This window comes from Eubalaena glacialis, chromosome 4 (assembly GCF_028564815.1).
Source record: "Eubalaena glacialis isolate mEubGla1 chromosome 4, mEubGla1.1.hap2.+ XY, whole genome shotgun sequence".
Lineage (NCBI taxonomy): Eukaryota > Metazoa > Chordata > Mammalia > Artiodactyla > Balaenidae > Eubalaena > Eubalaena glacialis.
In genome coordinates this window covers 57,325,255-57,348,984 of record NC_083719.1, presented here as the reverse complement: position 1 = coordinate 57,348,984, position 23,730 = coordinate 57,325,255, and the positions used below count along the sequence as shown (strand labels likewise).

At 35.7% G+C, this 23,730-nt stretch overlaps 1 protein-coding gene across 1 annotated transcript in view; it reads right to left on the bottom strand.

Moving 5' to 3' along the window:
- Nucleotides 1–5,858: 5,858 nt before the first annotated feature.
- The window catches only part of FCHO2 (FCH and mu domain containing endocytic adaptor 2), a 151,072-nt gene continuing 133,200 nt past the window's right edge, over nucleotides 5,859–23,730 (bottom strand). The window contains 4 exon segments of the mRNA XM_061188950.1: nucleotides 5,859–8,193; nucleotides 8,511–8,675; nucleotides 12,320–12,384; nucleotides 13,135–13,334. Of these exon segments, the coding sequence (XP_061044933.1) occupies nucleotides 8,171–8,193; nucleotides 8,511–8,675; nucleotides 12,320–12,384; nucleotides 13,135–13,334 (453 nt within the window). The 3' untranslated portion in view covers nucleotides 5,859–8,170.

The following is a 23,730-nucleotide window of genomic DNA, read 5'->3' as shown; positions in this document are numbered from 1 at the left end:
ATAATATTGATAACAATATTATTAATATAACTTCCTTCTAAGGCAGTCTGTATCCTGTATGTAAAGGGCTCTACCTATTTAGATTAATATTTAAATTTATGTTAGAATTGTTTCTTAGGTAAATTTAAAGTTGAACCAACATTCTGTACTGGGTAACCAACTATCACCAGGCTCATTAGGCTGTTCGCCCCTGTCTACAAATCTCATAATTCTGCTACGTAGATGAGTTTGTTCTTTAGAAACTGTTCATAGGTTTCATCTTACTTCGGGGTATTTGACTTCTTTTCCTTAAATTGTTCTAGTTAAATCATTATGCAAAAAGTAAAAGGCGTAAACTTCGCTATTTAATAATTTAAATACTTCTTTCACCATTCCCTTATGGTACTCTGTCTATAGCACTAGTTAAAGTCTCTATCGCCTATACTTTTGTTTGTAAATAAATGTTTAATTTATATACTATAATTGAGCTTGATTAGTTTGGGCTAGTTTTGGTTCAAAGTGGTCATTTAAGATGAAAATCTAGTGGGTGTAAACTACATGATTTTAAGCTACACTTAGATCTGTCCAAGCACTTTCCAGTATGCTTACCTCTGACTGACCTGTCTCCTCTTAGATGTTAAATAGTTATAAATAAGTTGTATACATAGGTTTCGGTATTTGAGGAGGGTGACCATCTATGTGTGCATGCTTCATGGCCTAACTCAATTAAGCCTATTTTTAAATTTACTGCTAAATCCTCCTTTAGTTTTTAATTCTATAAATACTTCTGTGTAAAATTTAACATTCTTAAAGTAGAAAATGTAGCCCATTTCTTTCTACCCCATAGGCTGCCTACACATTGAACTAATAGTTTTATGTTGTTTGTGCTTACTATGCCTCCTTTTTAGGGTTTGCTGAAGATGGCGATAGTCTGTATTAGCAAGGAATGGTGAGGTTTATCAGGATTTATATTGATAGATTATAGAAAAGGCTCCTCTCGAGGGATAAAAAACACCACCAAGTTCTTTGAGTTTTACGCTATTGCAAGTAGTACTCTGGCATATAATTTTGTTCTAATTGTTTGGGTTTAGGGCTAAGCATAATGGAGTATTGGATCCCAGTATGAGTCTTAGCTATCGTGTAATCAGGAATATTAAAGTCATTTTTGTAGTTTATTTTAGCTGCAGCTTTTTACAGCCTAATTAAAATTTAACTTTATTATAAGAATATCTTTAACATACTTTATACTGAAAATTTTATTAATTTGAGTTAATCATATGACCTTGGTGGCTGGCATGAAATTTCCCAACTCTAGTGAGTTAGTATAAATTAGTCAAACTTTTGTTTCTGGCTTAATTTTTATCACTGCTGTTTCCTGCGGGGTGTGGTTAATCTAGGCATCATGAGCTACTTGTTAATGTGCCTGATGCCTGCTCCTTTTAATCACTGGTGATCCAGAGGGCTTTCTCACTTGGATGTGGAATACTTGCATGTGTAATTTTATTAAGAATTAATAGAAAGACTGGGACCAAACCCATGTGTTTATGGACTTAGTAAACTCATCTAGGCATTTTTAGTGCCTTGCTTTATTAATTAAGTTATAGTAACAAGCTAGATATAAGGGGATCCCTGTCCATCAAAATTTTGTGAATTTAAGTAGCATGCTAGTGTTTAGTAGAAGTATTTTAAACTACTGGAGAGGGAGTAAGTTTTTCTAGTCCATACGTTTAAAGTCAGAATTTTTGGTGTTTGAAATTTTCATTTTGTTAAAAATCTTGGCTAAAATATGTCTTAATTTGTGATTTAGATATTTCTTATAGAATGAGGGAAAGTAGGCTTTTGTGTACTGTTGTATTTTAATCTTGTTTTGGAAATGTCAAGATTGGTCTTAAATATATACACTTTGAGGTCTACAGGGGCTAAGGGGAGTTTGCTAATTTTTACTTGGACATGTGAATGTACACGTGTTTATCAATTTTCTTATGTATTTTAAGCACTAATACCTTATGGTTGTTGATGCTGTAAAATAATATTCAGTATAGGCTCAGCTAGATGTTGACTGACTGTGTTAAGGCCTCAGATGGCCATAGCTGGGTCACAGCATGCCCCCGAATTTAAAAATATCAAATGTATGACACCACAGTTATGTGTGCACATGGGCTGATTAGTCATTAGTCCATCAAGATGTCTTATTTAAGAGGAAAGCTTGAGAGATTTTAGGTGAGATGGTCCTGAAGCAAGAACCAGATGCCACATACAGTTCAGTTCTAGAAACCCCCATGTTATGGGCCCAGGGCAAGAAAAGGGGCATGTTTGTGGGATGAGCTGCCTATTTCTCAAAGCTTGGGATTAAGGAAAGTCTTTGGTTGTGATAAGTATGGTGATTAGAGTTGATGTGACTTAATGGAATTTGTACAATATTTTGTTCTACGTAATAATATTCATAGTTTGTACTCATACACGTGGAGTAAACAGTGTATGATTATATATACAATGTATCATACAATCAAGTATGTATGTACTAATACATTGTAATAGGGCAGGTCATTTAATATACAAAGTACACAGCAATGGGATCCTCTAGAATTTGTTTTTAATACTGACATAGCACGTAAAAATAATATCTTACTGTTTATGTGCAACTTTCAGGGAATAGTTTAGGTAGAATTTCTGATGGCGGAGTTGGAGCTTCTTCCTTAATGTTGTAGGGAGGTTTTTCTCCTTTTCTGGTTTATAAGACCAGAGTGATAAACTACAAACACTCTTCATTTTAGAAGATTATTTCCAGTTAAGGTTGTGAGTAGTGTAAGTAAAGAATAAGAAAATAAAAGATTGATGCTAGTTGACCAATGATAAATGGGTGTTTAAATGGTTGTCCTCCAACTCATGCTAATGTTAGTAGGTCTGCTACTAGTAGTCAGAAGAAGCATTGGCTGAGGGGTCAGAATACTATGCTTTGATATATGAACTACTGAGATAATTGCTAGAATTAGGATAGAAAATACTAGAGCTTACATGCCACCTTATTTATTGGGATGATATTGAGGCGATAACATCCAAGTTTCTGAAATTTAAAAGGCTCTTAATTTTGCCAAAAGCTACCCTGAAGACAGCCTCAACCACATCATACGTACACATTTCCTCTGTCCCTTTTCTGGATCATACTTTTTAAAAGAGATTAATTTGGGCAGAAAAAAGAATTGATACTGTATTCACTTGGGCAAAAGAAATCAGGGCATTGAGCTTTGAGACCAAAAAAAAAAGGAAAAAAGTAGAGCAGAAATCTACTTCCATACATTAATAAGCAATACAAAACAAAGTAGTTATATTAGTAGAACCAAGTGGAAGGCTAAGGCAGTGATCAAAATGGGAAGACCCTCATGTAAAGAGATCCTTGTACATTATTTACATCAACATAAAGTTCATCTTGCACTCTATTTCTAAAACTATTTTTCAAAATAGAAAGTTTTTATTGTAAATGTAATACCTACCCATTATAAAAAATAAAGTGAAATTTGGACATTAAACATCCTGTGGAAAGTAAAAATCCCATCACTCAGAAATTACAACTTGGTGCATATTTTTTACAAAGGTTTTTGCTTTAGGTGTATGCACTTTAAAACAAAAAAGAATTACCTTTTACCATCTAACAATGTCATGGCAATATTCCGTATCAATGACTATAAACCTTCATGATTATTTTAGTTAATTAATTGAAGTTGACTTACAATGTTGTGTTAGTTTCTCGTGTAGAGAAAAGTGATTCAGTTATACATATATACACATATTTTCATATTCTTTTCCATTATGGTTTATTACAGGTATTCCCTGTGCTGTACAGTCGGACCTTGTTGTTTATTCATGATTATTTTAAATACCTACATAGTATATCACTATGTGGGAGCTATCAACTCATTTAATCCTTCCAATTTTTTCATATAATAAACACATCTTTGCTTTCTTGTCTATTTTCTTATGACAAATTCCCAACAGTGATGAATTACTAGTTTAAATGATAAATAAGGTTTTTAAAGGTTTTGAATTCAAACTGCTCTCTAGGAAAGTTACACTGATTCACTCTTCTAAAGATAGAGAAGACTTGGAATACTTTCTCAAGTTCACCCTGCTCATTGCTGGGTTAAAATTGTCAAATAAATTGATTGGGCTAAGTGCAGAGATTTAATTGGAAATATGCTATAAGGAAATACGCCTGTACTAGTCAGAAATCTGGTGGCTGACCTGCTGGCCAGTTCACCTTCAGCCATTCCCAGCCCCCTCGCCTTTACTCACTTAAAAATAAAGGCTACTTGTTTTCTCTGCCTCTTACACAATTCTGGCCAATAGGAAGTAAGCAGAAATGTGCTGGAAAAGCTTTAAATCTCCTGACAAAAAGGACAGATACACCTGGAACTGCCCCCCTCCCAGCTCTGGATGTAAATATGTAGTTGGAAGCTGTGGCAGCCATATTGCAACCATAAGGAAAAAGCCAAAAGAATCACTTGTTCTGTCCAATACCAGCAACAGATAAACTTGCAGACTTCGTGATGTGGAAAAAAACTTCTTTATCCGTTTAAACCATTCTTAGTTTTGTTTTCTGTTACCTGCAGTTAAAAAATTACTGACAGATGAAACACTGCATGCTAAAGATAAGCAGTGGTTTCTGAGTTATCATAGATAATCATAAATATCATGATTAGAGGAAATATGGAAATAATCAGATATATTTTAAAATAGGGGTAAAATACGTACATATAGCAAGAGATGATGAAATGAACCTTTAGTACTGAAAGCCACAGACACCATTAAACGCACATTTAGGAGAAGGAATAACGAAAGATGACCAAATGGAGAAAGGGCAGGATGCGTGCCAGAGGATTACTGTGTTTGTCAAAATATGCTTTCTTTTCCTCCTAGGCACACAACCACACTATGTATTTCCCATCTTTCCTTGCAGTTAGTTAGTTGGAAGCACAGATCAAGTTCTGGCTAGAGGAATGTGAACACAGGTCATGACCAGCTCTGCGCCTGGCCCATAAACTTCCAGTTTCCTTCCTTCCCCATCCACCAGCCAAATGGAGAGGATTTTGAGCAGAGTCACAAAAATGGAGGGAGCCTGTGTCCTTGAATTACTGTATGGAGCAGAGCTCCTCCTCCAACCTGCTTAGAACCGTGATGTGAGCAACATACTAGTTTACAGTGTTAAGTTCCCAGTATCTTATTTATCACAGCAGCTAGCATCATTCACTCTGAACAGGTGGGAGCAGGGGAAGTGGAAACAGAATAATGAAGAAAAAAGATGAGCCTATGGTATGAATGGTAAGAGTGCTACCTGTCTGGTACACAGGTTCCCCAACCTGACCTAGATTAACTAAACTGCTCCTTTTCATGACACAGATTTAGCAAAATTTTCAATATTTAGGATGAAATCTTTTTTCCAATTCCTTTTTTTTGCTCCTTTCTAAATCCACTGGTTTTTGAGAGGCTTGATGTTCCTGATTACCTCCTTGAAAGAGTATGGTTTTAAAACTGTGTAACGCTGTGTTCCTAAGCAACTTGTCAGGAGGAAAGTCTTTGCTAAAGTTTAACATCAATTTACGTATAGTTAGAAACAAATAAAAATAATCCCTATTAAACAATTTCTATACTTCTGGGTTATAGTCCAAATGAAGTTTTCCTATATGATCAGTTAAAACTAAATAACAGACCAATCTATATGCCTGTCTAAATGGTGATACAAAGTTCAACACCAATTATCCATTGCTTACCTAGCTTGCCTTGTCCTAAAGTCTATGATGTAGCTATTATTACTATAAACAAGAGTACAAAAACACACAAACCAACTGATAAATTATATATTACATGTTTATTAAGGGCACAACTTTTATGTAAAATTTACATTTTTATGAAAAAATCAAAAATATTTACAAAATTTTGTAAGATTTGCATTGTTCTAATTACAACTCAAAGTAGTAAATAACAATTCTTAAAAACTCACATTTGTTAGAGTTCTGTGTTTACAAGTTCTTGGTTAAAGAGGCAGCTACAAAGTTTATCACTATACATAAGCAAGAACCAGCTTGCTAAATACATTTCCGATTGAAAATCTATTGGTCTTTTTTACACCATTAGTGGATTTTTAATGAAAAAATCAATATAAACCTATATGGCTTCAGAATTGTAACCTGCACCCAATACAAATTTATGTATCAGCACTTGATATGAAGACTGTGGTAATCAGGAAAGTGCAGAAGTTTAACCATTTCACTAGTTTGTACATTGTAAGGTAATACTTGATTATAAACAGACATGGTGAGTATAATGGTGTCTGAATTCCAACAATAAAATATTAACTGCCCAATAAAAGCAGTTTGACTGCAAAGCAGTTACAGTTAAGATTCCAGTAAGGGACTGTAATTGGCATTTAAAAGAGTACAATATAAGTTAGAAATTCTAATTTTGTCCACTATTTAGTAAAGATGAAAATTTTAGCGAATTTTCTTATGTATTGCTTTAGTCAAATCTAAATTTAGAATTGGGCTAACATGGATATATTAAAAAGCACATATTGTGTTATATATATTACTAGTGAGTAGATTTTCTGCTGTATTTAATATAGCAAGATGTTATATAAATGTCTAGTAGGAGGGGTTTTATTTTCTGGAAAGCTTAACAGAACAATTAGTGGTTTTATATAAATTATCATATATAACACATTTTATTACTTCTATGCAAAATGCAGGACACTGGTACTTACAAATAAATTTCCCATTTGTAAATTATGAAACTGTGTCCAAAATATTTAATTCCTTCAATTAATCAGGATTTGCTGTAAAGTTAGGATTTTTACTATTTAATATTAGTAATATTAAGAAATGCTTAACCCAATCCATCATTTCAAATAATTTCCCTATTTTTAGCAGGTGGCAATTAAGTAAGAACAAGAACATACAAATTGGTAATTTTTCCAATTGTTGAAAATGTCAAAACTAATCTTTTCTAAAGTGTGTTCCTCACAAACTACTACAAAATTCATGCTCACAACACATTCAGGAAATAAATGTACAGATTTCCAATAATAGAGTGAAGGGAAATGTTAAATTGAGAGTTAAAATACCAGTTACCAATTTATCATTACAGTTTTGCAGAACTTTCTGATGAGGTTAAGGTGGAATATCTGAAGGTAATTTTTTCCCCTGTAAACATATGCCATTAGTTATTTCTCTAGTGGCTACAGTGTATCACTAAAGAAGCGAGCCAGGGTTCTTAAGTATAAATTGTCCTTTAGTTATTCTGAACTCCCTTCCCAATTGCGGCCAAAGGTATTTATGAAAATTGCAATTATCTTGTAAAAATCCTTGACTACTCTAAGATTCTGAATAGAAGATCCAGACTGTTAGGAAAAAAGTGAGGCACATTAATGAACACAAACTAGATAGGCACATTTCCGGGTTTTGTTATTGTTTTACAAGGCACACATTATGCAATCCATATAAAAATAAATTAAATCTACAGCATTAATTCATCAAAACAATCACAACTTCTATAAAGTTAACTGCAGAAGTAAATTTCTCTGTCTTTTGCAAGCTTATTTTAAAACACATTGCACTTGAGGATTAAAAAAAATCATATAAAACACCATTTACACTTTATTAATATGTTTATATGAGAATCAAATTATAGATTTTGCAAACACCTTGGACTCTGGTCTGATTACTTTATGGCACAAAACTCAATTTGATTGAGTGTTATAAATGAACATTATCCAAAACTTAGAATTCACGTTCTGTCTGTATCCATTCAATATCAAAACTTATAAAATTTCAAAATTATCTCTGACTCTAAAAACTTGTGGAAAGCTAAATTATTTTGTGCTTGCTCTCCTGAAATTTCAGGCCTGATATTACACTATAACCACAGACACTGAAGATAATTTAAAATTTCAGCCTATAAAAACTTCATTTTACTGAGAATCTGAATAAGTGTGTTTCCTGAATATTGCAGTTGATCATTTACAGCGTTGAAAATCATTTCAGTGCTATTTCTTTCGATGACTCACTTCAAAAGTGCAATTTAATGTTTGTAGTCAGCTCTTAAAGACATAATACAAGTTACAATAGTGTTTGGAAAGAACAGATAATGCAGAATGGCAGGTTTGTACTACTCCCTTGAGCCAACCACTTTCCCAGGTCCATCAACAATCTGCCAAGTATCGTCCTGAAAAACACCAAGCAGACCTTTGCAATTATAATTTCAAATGAACTCGAAGGAGAATATTTTCACTGTGGTTACAGATACAAACCCCAGTTCCCATCTGCTGTTTACAATACATTAGAATCAGATCACAGGTGTTCAGCTATACTGACCATGAGTACTCTCTCTCCCAGGTGTGTCTCTATTTGGCACCTTGTACCAAAGGTCAAAGAAAAAATTTCCATGCCTTTAGATTATAAACTACTTGACAGTCGTTTAGTAAATGTTAGAATACAAATGTTTCCCATGTACATTATAAAGCTTGAAATCTCCCAACTTACCAGTGGCAAACCGCTTCTTTACTAAGGAAAGCCTATAGCCAGTGCCTACAAGTTCAATATCTACTCCTGAGAGGGTACTTCCCTCGCTGAGGAATTGCACTGCAAGTGTTGTGGGTTTACTGGGTCCTTCTGAAAGATCAAATTTTGCTCTGAGGGACCCAGAACCTACAAGGAAAAGAACAAAGAACTTACACAGGATAATATATTTCACACCAAAAAAGGCAAATGAGCAAGTAAGCTGAACTGTGTCTGTCCTATGCCAAATTCGTGAAATGTGTACAGCAAACAAATCAATGTCCTGTTTCCAAATCAGACTTTATTCAGTGAATCTGAATTTTCGTTAAGTAATCTTCATCCATGCTTCTCTTTGACTTAATAATAATCTTCAGAGGTATTTACTATTGAGATTCCTATGCTATATGCATGTTGAAATGAGTCAAAAGATAAGTCTGAGGGCAGCTCAGAAGGAAGCCCTAGCAGGGATGAGTGGGAATAAAGTCAAAAGGAAAGGACTGCTGAGTACCATATCATGGGCGGGAGAGGTAAAGAAACTAAGACAGCTAAGATTGGGAAGAGCTGTATCAACATTACTATTCTGTATTCACCCTTCTTTTTTTTTTCCCCCCTATATATATATATATATATATATATATATATATATTTTTTTTTTTTTTTTAACATCTTTATTGGAGCATAATTGCTTTACAATGGTGTGTTAGTTTCTGCTTTACAACAAAGTGAATCAGCTATACATATACATATATCCCCATATCCCCTCCCTCTTGTGTCTCCCTCCCACCCTCCCTATCCCACCCCTCTAGGTGGTCACAAAGCACCGAGCTGATCTCCCTGTGCTATGCAGCTGCTTCCCACTAGCTATCTATTTTACATTTGGTAGTGTATAAATGGATAAAGAAGATGTGGCACATACATACAATGGAATATTACTCAGCCATAAAAAGAAACGAAATTGAGTTACTTGTAGTGAGGTGGATGGACCCAGAGTCTGTCATACAGAGTGAAGTAAGTCAGAAAGAGAAAAACAAATACCATATGCTAACACCCTTCGTTTTGAAATTTAACTGGTCTAACATCATGCCAATTATGTCTGAGGGGCTTTCTTTTCAATATAACCATTTATTCAACATGACTCAGTCTAACAGTGTGGCAGAAATAGTAAATAATTATGAATATTATAAATGCTGTTAAAAAAAAAAAAAAGCTATGGGCACATAAAATGGTGTGGGGATGATGGGCCTGTATGTCAGGCAAAGGTAACTACAGGTACAGAGATGGGAGACCTGACAGAGCATGACGCATTTAAGGGAACCACATCTACACCAGAACAGCTGAAGAAGAGGGTACAGGTGGAAGAGGGTGGCAGAAGATGAGACTAGACTGGCAGCAAGGAACAAGCTCTAAATATCTTTACAAACCACCATAAGAAATAACCGTAAGGAGCCACCAAAGATATGGAAGACAAAACATTTCAGATAAGTATCTTAGAAGGGCAGAAAGGTACAAGATGCAAGGTAGGGAAACCACCTAAGGTCAATAAAATAGTCTAGGACTCTAGGTGACAGGAAAAGGGGATCTGAACTAGGTTAAGGGGAAGGAAAGAAAGGAATGAATTTGAAAGATATTTCGGAGTTGAAATCAAGGGGTGAAAAGGAGGAGGAGCCTAGGAGGATTCCCAGGTTTCTGGCTGGGGAAAGGAGAATTGCTGGATAGTAGGAGTGACATTCTGTGATTCCCCGTATAGAAGCTGAACACTACAGAGAGAAATCTGGAAGAAAATATAACAATGACCCATCCTATACTATTGCACCTGGTGGCACAGATCAATTGGGAAGATGAATTGCTGTATAATTCTTAACGCTTGCCCAAGCCCTCCTTAAACTTTTACAGTTCTTGATATGCAAAATTCAATTCTGTGAAAGTTCCACCACAGGCCAAGAGCAGCCACCTTGGCAATCCTTAAACTTTAGAATTATTTCCTGTCCCTCTTCTGGGCATAAAGGCAAAATAGAAATAGATTTCTGTTTTACAGTATTCTAATTTGGAGATCTTTTTTTTAAAGGCTGACTAACCAAATCAGAACCACATTTATAAGATGTTTCCATTTCCTCACATAGACACTCTGATACCTGAACAGCAGAGGGAAACTATTAATATAGCTGGTTAGAAAATTTGCATCTTATTTTTGAGAGAACAAACTCCCTTCTTGGTAAATATTTACAGTAATACTGTTTCATTAAATATGGGGAAAATATACCCTTTCTTCCTTGCTAACTGGTTGTAAACCCTCAATTCAAGTAGCATTTCTGGTTTACTTCCAGTTTCAACTAGGAATCTCAGTTTTGTCTCCCACAGCCATACAGTTAGAGTAAATATCAGTACAGTTTACCATCTGAAAATAGGCAACCTTTAAGTACCAAACAGGAACAAAGGAACTAGAGATTAGCTAGCTAGGGTATTTCATACAATGTGTTGTTCTCTAGTAGTAAAAGTCTGGTTCAGCACAGCAGGTCTGAATCAACAGACAATACGAGGTATGTTCCTGGACTTTTATGCAGAAATACCTACGAGAAAAACTACTGATGATATGTTTTACATTTTGATCACATTATGCTTAAAATGTTTAAAAGGAAAAAGCTGAGCAAAACTTGAAACGCCAAAAAACCCTACTTAATAGGAAAAGTAACTGGAGATTAATTAGGCATTCAAAAGAGGGCAGGAGAACTCTCCTTTGATTAAGAGAAACTGCAAATAAAATGTTGAAGACTCGGGCTTCCCTGGTGGCACACTGGTTAAGAATCTGCCTGCCAATGCAGGGGACAAGCCCTGGTCCTGGGAGATCCCACGTGCTGTGAAGCAACTAAGCCCGTGCGCCACAACTACTGAGCCTGTGCTCTAGAGCCCACGAGCCACAACTACTGAGCCCACATGCTGCAACTACTGAAGCCTGTGCGCCTAGAGCCCATGCTCCGCAACAAGAGAAGCCACTGCAATGAGAAGTCCGCGTACCGCAACGAGGAGTATCCCCCGCTCGCCACAACTAGAGAAAGCCCGTGCGCAGCAACAAAGACCCAACGCAGCCAAAAATAAATAAATTAAAAAAAAAAAAGTTAAAGTCTTGACTGTCCTGGGAATTATATTCTAAATTGAGCTAGGGGATATACTAGGAGTGATCAACTAACTAGCAGAGACTTTTTCTTTGCATTGGGAACACAGATGCAGACATGGTGGGAGGAGGCGATTAACTTGCTTCTCCTTAAAATAATGATCACAGAATTAAAGGCTGTTGATGGTTAGTTTTAATAAGGGGAAATGACCAAGGTAAGGTTCTCCTGAGAGAGAAAAGACAGAGGGGCTTTTTAAGGCCTGGAAGCTTCTGCATGATTTCCGGGAGGCCAGGAGGACCCCAAGAATGAGCTAAAGAGTGTGTTAATTAGTATCAATTAGTTTTCAGTTTCGATTATCAGGTTACCTAGACTTCTATAAATTTACTTTATTAGGTATCTTCTCTTAATGGTAGCATGTGAACATAAGCATTTACATAATATTTATAAAGCTATAGCAAAATATTATTTTTCTCAGAGAAAGCATATTCAATCTAGAAGAAAAAAAATGTGTTCTGAATCTCAACTGGTCCACTCTTATTATAAGGTATTAACTTCCACCTAGTGGTCAGTTTTAGAACTGAAGGCATGAAATTCCAGGAGAAAATTTTCCACAACATGCCTAAAAAATCCATTTTCAGTGACATCACATTATAAACAACAACAAAAAAACATGCACACACTTACCTCTATTTTCTGATTTTTCTGAAATACCAGAGAGTTTCCAAAAGGCTTTCATCTGTTCTGCATTCCTGTAAGAACAAATGTTTTCAGATAATGTGTGTAGTATAGTACCTTGTACATAAATGAACACTCACTAAATACATTTTAAATATTTCACTAGAACTATGGTGCTAGATTTACTTTGAATAGTATCACCTGGTGAAAATGTGTTTATGAGTAATATAAATATAATACTATTATCTTTATAAATGGATATTTACCAAATTATGTAAACTCTTTTCATTTCTACTGATCAGAGAAAGGAAAACAATGCATAGGTGACCCAGTACCTTCATTACTCAAGGAAAACACAGTTTTATTACTAAACGGTGAAGCTAATATAAACGAAGAGTGGTTAGCGTCTATACTAATATTAATGGAGGGAACAAGAGAGGTAGTTAAGAGATGTAAAAACTCATACTAAAGACTAACCAGATAGGTATTCCTATAGACATGCTAGATGCTATATTTAATCCTATAAAATAATAATTATCTTTATTTTTAAAACAAAAAAAAAGAAAGTTTAGAGAAGTTACATACTTTGCCTAAGGGTAAAGTTGTATTGAATCATTCGAGTCTGGGTGGGGACAGCAAGACTAGTTTGTTTATTTTGGGTTGCGGCTACCATAGCTTGACTAGTAGAATGTACAGTACCTTTTATAGCATGGTTTCTTTGGGAAAATACACTAAACTTATAAGACAACTTTCAGAGCTTAGGTTCTAAGACTCAGGGATTGCAACAGAAACTTAGTAGGAATTCAGAAATCTACTTAATTTACCATATTGCAGGGGGAAGGGACTGCATGTTTGTGACTCCTCCATCCACTGGTACCACCACCTGTACGTTGGAAAGCACACTTGGTGCCACCATAGCTTCTGGGTTGTACTTATAATCCACTCTAACATCTGTGGTGCCAGCACTACATTTCCAATATGTTGCAAGATTTAGAGGAGTGGACTGAATACCATTTGATGATACCTTTAAAGAGAGAAAAAACCAAACAATTGCTTTTGACCTAAAAAAGTAAACAAGTCATGTTAATGACATACACTTGAACACAAGAGCTCACACACTCAAAAATAACGAGGGAGTTGTCTGTTGCTAGGCGGAGTGAAGCAGGCTCATCTCAAAGGCCTAAGTGTGGACCTGGGACTATTTACATCAAAATTTCTGTGGTGCTTGTTTAAAATGCACATTCCACTGGCTCCAAATGCAGAAAACCTGGAGGCACTGGTGGTACAGGGGTTAGCATAGCTGCCTTCCAAATGAAGATCTGATTCAACTGCTTAGGTACAGGGCACAGAAATCAGCGTGTTACGTGATTCTTATTTATGCATGTAATGTTTGAGAACCTCTCAACATTCAACATAGAGTTCTAAGATTCTTTATAAGAATTGAGATTTAAAACAGTTAGAAAAACTGGATCGCCACGCAGTTTTGCAAGCCTGGAGTTAGAATACTTCCAACTTGAAATGTTTAATTTTAATCACATGAACCACAGTAAATGGTGCAATTCCTTCCAATTCTTCAGTTCCTTGCTCAAATGACTTACTCCTTTTCAATGAGATCTACTCTGATCATCCTGTTTAAATTTACATTGAAAACTGTATTTTCACTCTTCCTTACCTTACTCTACAGACCTTCCTTTCTCCATAGCACAACATACATTATTTACTTACTATGTTTACTATTTCCCTATGCTACTCACAGCAATTAGCAAGCACTGAATAATAAATATTTGCTGAATGAATGATAAATAAATACTTGGAATAAACTTTAAGCCAACGTTAAGTGGCAGCACTTTTTTATTCTTTATTTATTTACTAGAAACATAAGCCATTTTAATACTATTACCCTATTAAAAATTCAAATAAGACATAAATATATGAAACAGGAAATTTATCTCTTGGCATTCTTATTCCCCACTGTTTGTTTTTAAATTTTTAAATTTTATTTTATTTATGTTTTTATACAGCAGGTTCTTATTAGTCATCAATTTTACACACATCAGTGTAAATATGTCAATCCCAATCTCCCAATTCATCACACCACCACTCCCACCACCGCTTTCCCACCTTGGTGTCCATACGTTTGTTCTCTACATCTGTGTCTCAATTTCTGCCCACAAACTGGTTCATCTGTACCATTTTTCTAGCTTCCACATATATGCATTAATATACGATATTTATATTTTTTCTCTCTCTGACTTACTTCACTCTGTATGAGTCTCTAGATCCATCCATGTCTCTACAGATGACCCAATTTCATTCCTTTTTATGGCTGAGTAATATTCCATTGTATATATGTACCACAACTTCTTTATCCATTTGTCTGTTGATGGGCATTTAGGTTGCTTCCATGACCTGGCTATTGTAAACAGTACTGCAATGAACACTGGGGTGCATGTGTCTTTTTGAATTATGGTTTTCTCTGGGTATATGCCCAGTAGTAGGATTGCTGGGTCATATGGTAATTCTATTTTTAGTTTTTTAAGGAACCTCCATACTGTTCTCCATAGTGGCTGTATCAGTTTACATTCCCACCAACAGTGCAAGAGGGTTCCCTTTTCTCCACACCCTCTCCAGCATTGGTTGTTTGTAGATTTTCTGATGATGGCCATTCTAACTGGTGTGAGGTGATACCTCATTGTAGTTTTGATTTGCATTTCTCTAATAATTAGTGATGTTGAGTAGCTTTTCATGTGCTTCTTGGCCATCTGTATGTCTTCTTTGGAGAAATGTCTATTTAGGTCTTCTGCCCATTTTCGGATTGTGTTGTTTGTCTTTTTAATATTGAGCTGCATGAGCTGTTTATATATTTTGGAGATTAATCCTTTGTCCGCTGATTCGTTTGCACACATTCTCTCCCATTTTGAGGGTTGTCTTTTCGTCTTGTTTATGGTTTCCTTTGCTGTGCAAAAGCTTTTAAGTTTCATTAGGTCCCATTTGTTTATTTTTGTTTTTATTTCCATTACTCTAGGAGGTGGATCAAAAAAGATCTTGCTGTGATTTATGTCAGAGAGTGTTCTTCCTATGTTTTCCCCTAAGAGTTTTATAGTGTCCGGTCTTACATTTAGGTCTCAAATCCATTCTGAGTTTATTTCTGTGTATGGTGTTAGTCTTACTCCCCACTGTTAACATCATGGTACATGTACTTCCAAACTTTCTAGGGATGCAAACATAGATCTGTCTCATTCTTTTAAATGGCCACAGTAATTAATTTAATCAATCTCTTCCTCTGTGGATGTGTACTTAGGTGGTTTCCAAGCAATGCTGCAGTGAATATCCTTTCTACCTTCCCCCCACCACCCCCACCCTTCAATTTGTGTGATTTCCAAAGAACAGATTTCTGGAACTGGAATTGTTGAGTTAAAGGTTACATATACTCAATGACCTAACAGAGTTACCTTCTAAGAGGTTCTATTAATTTGTACTCCTATCAACAAGTGGTCACACCTCTCCTAATAGAGCAGTCTTTTTCATTTTTGTCAATCTGATGAGGACTAAAACTGGTATCTCATTGTTGTCTTAAATTCATTGTTCTGATTACTACTGACATGGAGCATCTTTCCGTAAGTTAGCTGAGTTATTCATCTTTTATTTCTAATTTATAAGGGCTCTTTGGATTAAACCTTTTGGTCTATCTTACAATATTACACATGCTTTTCCCTCAGATTAAATACTGATTCTGTTTAAGGGTTTGTGTGTTTTAACCAAACATCTTATAAACACACATATTTCTTTCTTTTTGTTTCAAGTATCTCATTCTCTTATTGCATGACTTCTGGGTTTTGTATTGTATTCAGAAAGGTCTTCCACACTTCAAGATTAAAATATGTAATAAACATTTATAACACATACACAACACACATGCATACATACCCAGATATACATATATTCATCCATGCTTTATTTTCATATCTTTATGGCTTATTATTATTAAACCTTTGATACATGCAGATTTTATTTTGGTTAAAGGTATAAGCTAGGGATTCAGCTGAATTTTTTTCTCCAAATCTCCAGCCTGCTGCCCCAGTATCATTTACTGAAAAATTAATCATTTCCACATTGTCTTGAAATGCTACTTTGTCATAGAAAGAATTTTCCGTTTATTCTTAGATCTATTTCTGGATATTCTAATCTGTTTCATTCATCTGGCCATCTATTGTTGTGCCAGTTCCAAACTATTTTAAATACTGTTGGCTTAGAAAGTTTTCCCATTGAAACTAAAACATTACTCCACATTACTGTTTAAAACTTTTCTTAACTTAATTTTCCGGGCTTTATTCCTCTGAGAACTTGAAAATACCGTCAAGTCTCCAGACACAAATATATAAACACCTCCACTGAGTTTCTGATCAGGATCACATTAAATTTATAAGCTAATTTAGAAACAGCTAAGCTTTCTACAATATGAGTCTTCCTTTAAATAAAGTATACCATTCTAACTATATTCAAGGCAGCAGAGATGGTGTTTCTTAATTAGTTTAAAAAAATTTTTTGTGTGTTCACTGTAGCTACAGGAAAGGATGCTGTAACAGATCTTTAAAAAAAAGTTTTTTTAATTGAAGTATAATTGACATGTAACATTATATTAGTTTCAGGTGTACAGTGTAGTAATTTGATTATTTATATACATTGTGAAATGATCACCACAGCAAGTCTAGTTACCCTCTGTCACCGTACATACAAAGTATTTTTTTCCTGTGGTGAGAACTTTTAAAATATACTCTTAGCAACTTTGAAATATGCAATACAGTATTATTAACTTTAGACACCATGCTGTACATTACATCCCCATCACTTATTTTATAACCAGAAGTCTGTAACTTTTGACCCCCTTCAGCCATTTCACCCACCCCTAACCCCCTGCGCCTCTAGCAACCACCAATCTGTTCTCTGTATCTATGAACTTGGTCTGGTTTGTTTGTTTTTTAGATTCCACACATAAGTGAGATCAAACCATCTCTGTCTTCCCTTTCTGACTCATTTCACTTAGCATAATGCCCTCAAGGTCCATCCATGTGGTTGCAAACGGCAAGGTTTCATTCTTTTTTAATGGCTGAATAGTATTCCATTGTGTATGTACAGCAAATCTTCTTTATCCATTCACTTATTGATGAACACTTGGGTTTTTCCATATCTTGGCTACTGTAAATAACACTGCAATGAACATTGGGGTCCAAAAATCTTTTCAAATTAGTATTTTCATTTTCCTCAGATAAATACCCAGAAGTGGAATTGCTGGATCATATGGTAGTTCTATTTTTAATTTTTTGAGGAACCTCCAAACTGTCTTCCATAGTGGCTACATCAATTTACATTCCCACCAACAGTGCACAAAGGCTCCCTTTTCTCTACATACTTGTCTTTTTGATGACAGCCATTTTCACAGGTGTGAGATGACAGCTTATTGTGGTTTTGATTTGCATTTCCTGATCATCAGTGATGCTGAGCATGTCTTCTTTGGAAAAATGTCTATTCAGATCCTCTGTCCACTTTTAAAATCAGATTGTTTGTTTTGCTATTGAGTTGTATGTTCTTTATATATTTTGGATATTAACCCCTTATCAGATATATTGTTTGCAAATAATCTTCTCCCATTCAGTACATTGCCTTTCCGTTTTGTTGATGATGTTCTTCGCTGTGCAGCTTTTTAGTTTAATGTAGTCCTGCTTGTTTAATTTTGCTTTTGTTGCCTTTGCTTCTGAAGTCAAATCCAGAAAATGATCACCAAGGCTGATGTTAAGAAGCTTACCACCTATGTTTTCTTCTATGAGTTTCAGGGTTTCAGGTCTTGCATTCAAGTCTTTAATCCACTTTGAGTCAATTTTTGTGTATGGTATAAGACAGTAGTCTAGTTTCATTCTTTTGCATGTGGCTAATTTAGTTTTCCCAATACTATTTTTTTTTTAACATCTTCCCAATACTATTTATTGAAGAGACTGTCCTTTCCCCAATGTTTATTTATTCTTGGCTCCTTTTGTCATAAATTAATTGAGCATGTATGTGTGGGTTCATTTCTGAACTCTCTATTCTGTTCCATTGATCTATGTGTCTATTTTTTTGCCAATACCATGTTTTGATTACTATACCTATGTCATATGGTTTGAAATCAGGGAGCGTGATGCCTCTAGATTTTTGTTCTTTCTCAAGATTGCTTTGGCTATTTCGGGTCCTTCGTGATTCCATACAAATTTTAGGATAGTTTATTCTATTTCTGTGAAAAATTGCCAGTGGAATTTTAACAGTTATTGCATTAAACCTGTGATTGCTTTGGGTAGTATGGCTATCTTAACAATTTTAATTCTATCGATGAGCATGGAGTATCTTTTCATTTAGTTTTGTCTTTAATTTCTTTCATCACTGTCTTATAGTTTTCAGTGTACAGGTCTTTCACCTCTGTGGTTGAATTTATTCCTAAGTATTTTATTCTTTTTGATGCAATTGTAAATGGGATTATTTTCTTAATTTCCTCTGCTAGTTCATTATTAGTGTATAGAAACACAACAGATTTTTATATATTTTGAGTTTTGCAAAATTACTGAATTCATTTATTATTCAGTTTATTCATTTATTATTCAGTATTCTAAGTTTTTTTTCTTATGGAGTCTAAAGGTTTTCTACATACAATATGTCATCTGCAAAGAGTGACAATTTTACTTCTTCCTTTCTAATTTGGATGCCTTTTCTTTTTCTTGCCTAATTTATCTGGCTAGAACTTTAATACTATGTTGAATAAAAGTGGTGAGAGTAGGCATCCTTGTCTTGTTCCTGATCTTAGAAGAAAAGCTTTCAGATTTTCACCACTGAGCATATTAGCTATAGGCTTGTCATATATGGCATTTATTATGTTGAGGTATGTTCCCTCTATACCCACTGTGTTGGGAGTTTTTATCATAAATGGATGTTACATTTTGTCAAATGCTTTTTCTGTAATCCACTGAGATGATCATGATTTTCATGTTCATTTGTTAATGTTGTGTATCACGTTGCTTGATTTCTGGATGTCAAACCATCCTTGCATCCCTGGAATAAATCCCACTTGATCATGGTGTATGACCCTTTTAATGTATTGTTGCAGTTGGTTCGCTAATATTTTGTTGAGGATTTCTGCATCTATGTTCATCAGGGATATCAGCCCGTAATTTTTTCTTGTAGTGTCCTTGTCTGGTTTCGGTATCAGGGTAATGCTGGCCTCATAAAATGAGTTTGGAAGTGTTCCCTCCTTTTCTATTTTTTGGGAAGAGTTTGAGAATTGCTGTAATTCTTTTAATGTCTGGTAGACTTTGGTGGTGAAACCGTTTGATCCCGGACTTTTGTTTGTTGGAAGGTTTCTGATTATGGATTCATATCTCCTTACTAGTAATCTATTCATATTTTCTACTTCTTCATGATTCAGTGTTGGAAAGCTGGCTGTATGTCCCTAGAAATGTATACATTTCTTGTAGGTTGCTGGGAATGCGTTGGCATATAATTGTTCATGGTAGTATGAGTCTCTGTATTTCAGTGGTATTAGTTGTAACAGCTCCTCCTTCATTTCTGATTTTATTTGAGCCCTCCTTTTTTCTTGGTGAGTCTAGATAAAAGTCTGTCAATTTTGTTTATCTTTTCAAAGAACCAGCTCTTAGTTTCATTGATCTTTTTAGTCTCTAATTATTTCTGCTCTGATCTTTGTTATTACCTTCCTTCAACTAACTTTGGGCTCCGTTTGCTCTTCTTTTTCTAGTTACTTGAGGTGTAAAGTTAAGTTGTTTGAGATTCTTGTTTCTTGAGGTAGGCATGTATCACTATGAACTTCCCTCTTAGAAACTCTTCTGCTGCATCCCATGAATTTTTGGTATGTTGTATTTCCATTTTCATTTGTTTCAAAGTATTTTTTGATTTCTCCTTTGATTTCTTCATTGACCCGTTGGTTACTCAGTAGCATACTGTTTAATCTATCCATATTTGTGATTTTTCCAGTCTTCTTCTTGTAACTGATTTCTAGTTTCATACCACTGTGGTCCTAAAAGAGATGCTTGATTTGACTCCAATGTTAAATTTATTATGACTTGTTTTTTCACCTAATATATGGTCCTGGAGAATGTTCCATATGCAGTTGAGAAGAATGTGCACTCTGCTACTTTTGGATGGAATGTTTTCTGTATATCTGTTAAGTCCATCTGGTCTAACATGTCATATAAGGCTGATGTTTCCTTATTGATTTCTGTCGGGATAACTTATCTATTAATAAAAGTGGGTATTAAGGTCCCCTACTATTACTGTATTGCTGTCTATTTCTCTCTTTAGGTCTGTTAATATTTGCTTTATATATTTAGGTGCTCCTATGTTGGGTGCATAATTATTAACAAATGTTAAACATCTTCTTGTTGGATTGACACCTTTATCAATTTGTAATGCCCTTCTTTGTCTCTTATTACAGTCTCTGTTTTAGTCTATGTTTTTCTGATATAAGTATAGCTACCCAAGCTTTCTTTTGGTTTCTGTTTGCATGGAACATCTTTTTCCATCCCTTCAACTTTCATTCTGTGTGTGTCCTTACATCTGAAGGAAGCATCTTATAGGCAGCATATAAATAGGTCTTATTTTTTTAATCCATTCAGCCACTCTATGTCTTTTGATTGGAGAATTTAGTCCATTTACAATTAAAATAATTATTGACAGGTATGTATTCACTGCATATTGTTAATTATTTTCTGGCTGTTCTGTTCTCTTACTCTCTTTCTTTGTGGTTTGATGACTTTCTTTAGTGGAATGGTTAATTTCTTTCTCATTATCTTTTGTGTATCTTCTATAGGTTTTTGCTTGGTTGTTACCATGAGGCTTACATATAACAACCTACATAACAGTCCATTTTAAGCTGCAAACAACTTAAGTTTGAATGCATTCTAAAGGTCTACAGTTTTACCCCCCCCCATTTTCTGTTTCTGATGTCACATTTTACATCTTTTTATCTTGTGTATCCCTTCACTAATTATTGGAGTTATTTTTACTATTTTTGTCTTTTATCCTTTTACTATTTTCACTCTATGTGATTAATCCACTACCTCTACTATATATTTATCTTTACCAGTGAGATTTATACTTTCATACTTCTTTTGTTACTAATTAGCGCCCTTTTCAGCAAAGAACTCCCTTTAACATTTCTTGTAAGGCTGGTTTATTGGTGATGAACTCCTTTAGGTTTTGCTTGCCTGGGAAACTCCTTATCTCTCCTCCAATTCTGAGCAATAACTCTGCTAGGTAGAGTATCCTTGGTTAGAAGTTTACTTTGAATATATCCCTTCTGGCTTGCAAAGTTTCTGCTGAAAAGTCTGCTGATGGTCTTATGAGAGCTCCCTTGGTTTTTCTCTTGCCGCTTTTAATATTCTTTTTTCAAACTTTTGACATTTTAATTATAATGTGTCTTGGTGTGGGTCTCTCTGGGCTTCCTGGATCTGAATGTCTGTTTCCTTTCCCAGGTTAGGGAAGTTCTCAGCCATTATTTCTTCAAGTAAGTTTTCAGTCCCTTTATCTCTATTCTCCTTCTGGGACCGTTATAATGTATATGTTAGTTTGCCTGATGTTGTCCCATAAGTCCTGTAAGCTATCTCCACTTTTTAAAATTCTTTTTTCTTTTTGCTGTTCTGATTAGGTGAGTTCCAATGCCCTGTCTTTGAGTTCACTGATCCTTTCTTTGCTTCATCTAGTCTGCTGTTGAACCCCTCCAGTATATATTTCAGATCAGTTATTGCATTCTTCAGCCCAGTGACTTCTATTTGTTACTTTCTTATGTTTTCTATTTCTTTGTTGAAGTTCTCACTGTGTTTATCCATTCTTCTCCCAAGTGAGGTGAGCATTTTATGACCATTACTTACAACTCTTTATAAGGTAAATTACTTATCTCTGTTTCGTTAAGGTGTTTTACTAAGGTTTTATTTTGTTCTTTCTTTTAGAATATATTCCTGTTTCCTCATTTTACTTGATTTTCTGTGCTTCTTTGTATTAGATGAAATAGCCACCCCTTCCAGTCTTGAAAGAGTAACCTTGTGTAGGAGATGAACCTTATTGTTCAACCTCACCTTAGCTCTTGGTTGCCTCTCAAACCTCTGTGATTGTCCAAGCAGCCTATTTTATATTTAATAGCTCCTAATTGTCAAGGGTGTGCCAAGACCTGTCAGTGTTTCAAAGCAGGAAATCTGCCAGCACATAGATTCAGACTGACTAGGAAGCTAGATGCTCAGGCAGCAGCTTTTAAAGTATGCAAATACATATAGTCCTGTGGGATTGAATACAAATGTAAGCCCTGCTGGCCACCAGATCAGGTGATCTGGAGGTGTCCCCTGGGTGACAGTCATAAAAATCAGGGCTCTAGACAAGTGTATAAGTTCCTTTCTGGGAGATACTGGTGAGCTGTAGCAAGGCAGAGGGAGAGTGAATTGACTGCATTCCTCCAGCCTATGTTCCCTAAGAGCGTATCTGTAGACCCCTAGATGTGTGTCAGACCTGAAGCCTGCCCCTTAGGCTGCTGCTCCAGGCCAAGCAAATGGGTCTCTTTCACAGAAACACTACGGCTGTTTTTCAGTCTGCTTTCTGTGCATCGCCCTGGGGGCAGTAGCCTGCCAAAACTGTCTCACTGATTGTTATAGTCCTGTGCGACCCAGAAATGCAAGCTCCCCTGGCCTCCAGAGCCAGGAGATCAAGGGTGTCCCCTGGGCTGCAGCTGCAAAAACTGGGGCACCAGACATCTATAAAAACTCCCCTCTTGGAGATACTGGTGTCACAGAAGAGAGTGCAAAGATGACACCCACTGAGGAAGGAGGAAAGAGGTCTTGAATAAAAAGCCAGCTTTAGCATGAGAGAGGGAGAGCCCACTGGTTGGAGTGTAAAGATGGCACCCACCAAGAGAAAAAGTCTATAGTAAAAAAATAAAAAATAAAGTGGTGCCTGTTGGCTTTAGCAAAGTAGACGGAGTAAGTAAAAGAGGTGCCCTCCAGCACCTCATTCCCTGGAGAGTATCTCAACACGCCCTGGCCCCTCAAGCCGATGCTTTAAGATCAGCAAATGAATCTCTTTCACACATAGTCTGTGCACTTCTCAAATGGCCGCTTGCATGCTGGGACCTAGGGTGATTGAGTCTGCATGCAAGCTCTTTAAAGCCGTTTCTCAGACCCCTACAGCCCTTTGGTTCCTGTGAATATGAGCTCCACTGGTTTTCAAAGCCAGATGTTTTAGGGACTCGTCTATCAAGTGCAGGTCTCAAAAGCTGGGCTGTCTATGTGGGTTACAAACTCTTTGTTCCTCAGGGAGAAGCTCCAGATTTGTGAGTTCCATCCAGATGGTGGGTTGCCATGATGGGGTTGAGGCTTACGGTGAGACTGTGTCTCAGCCTC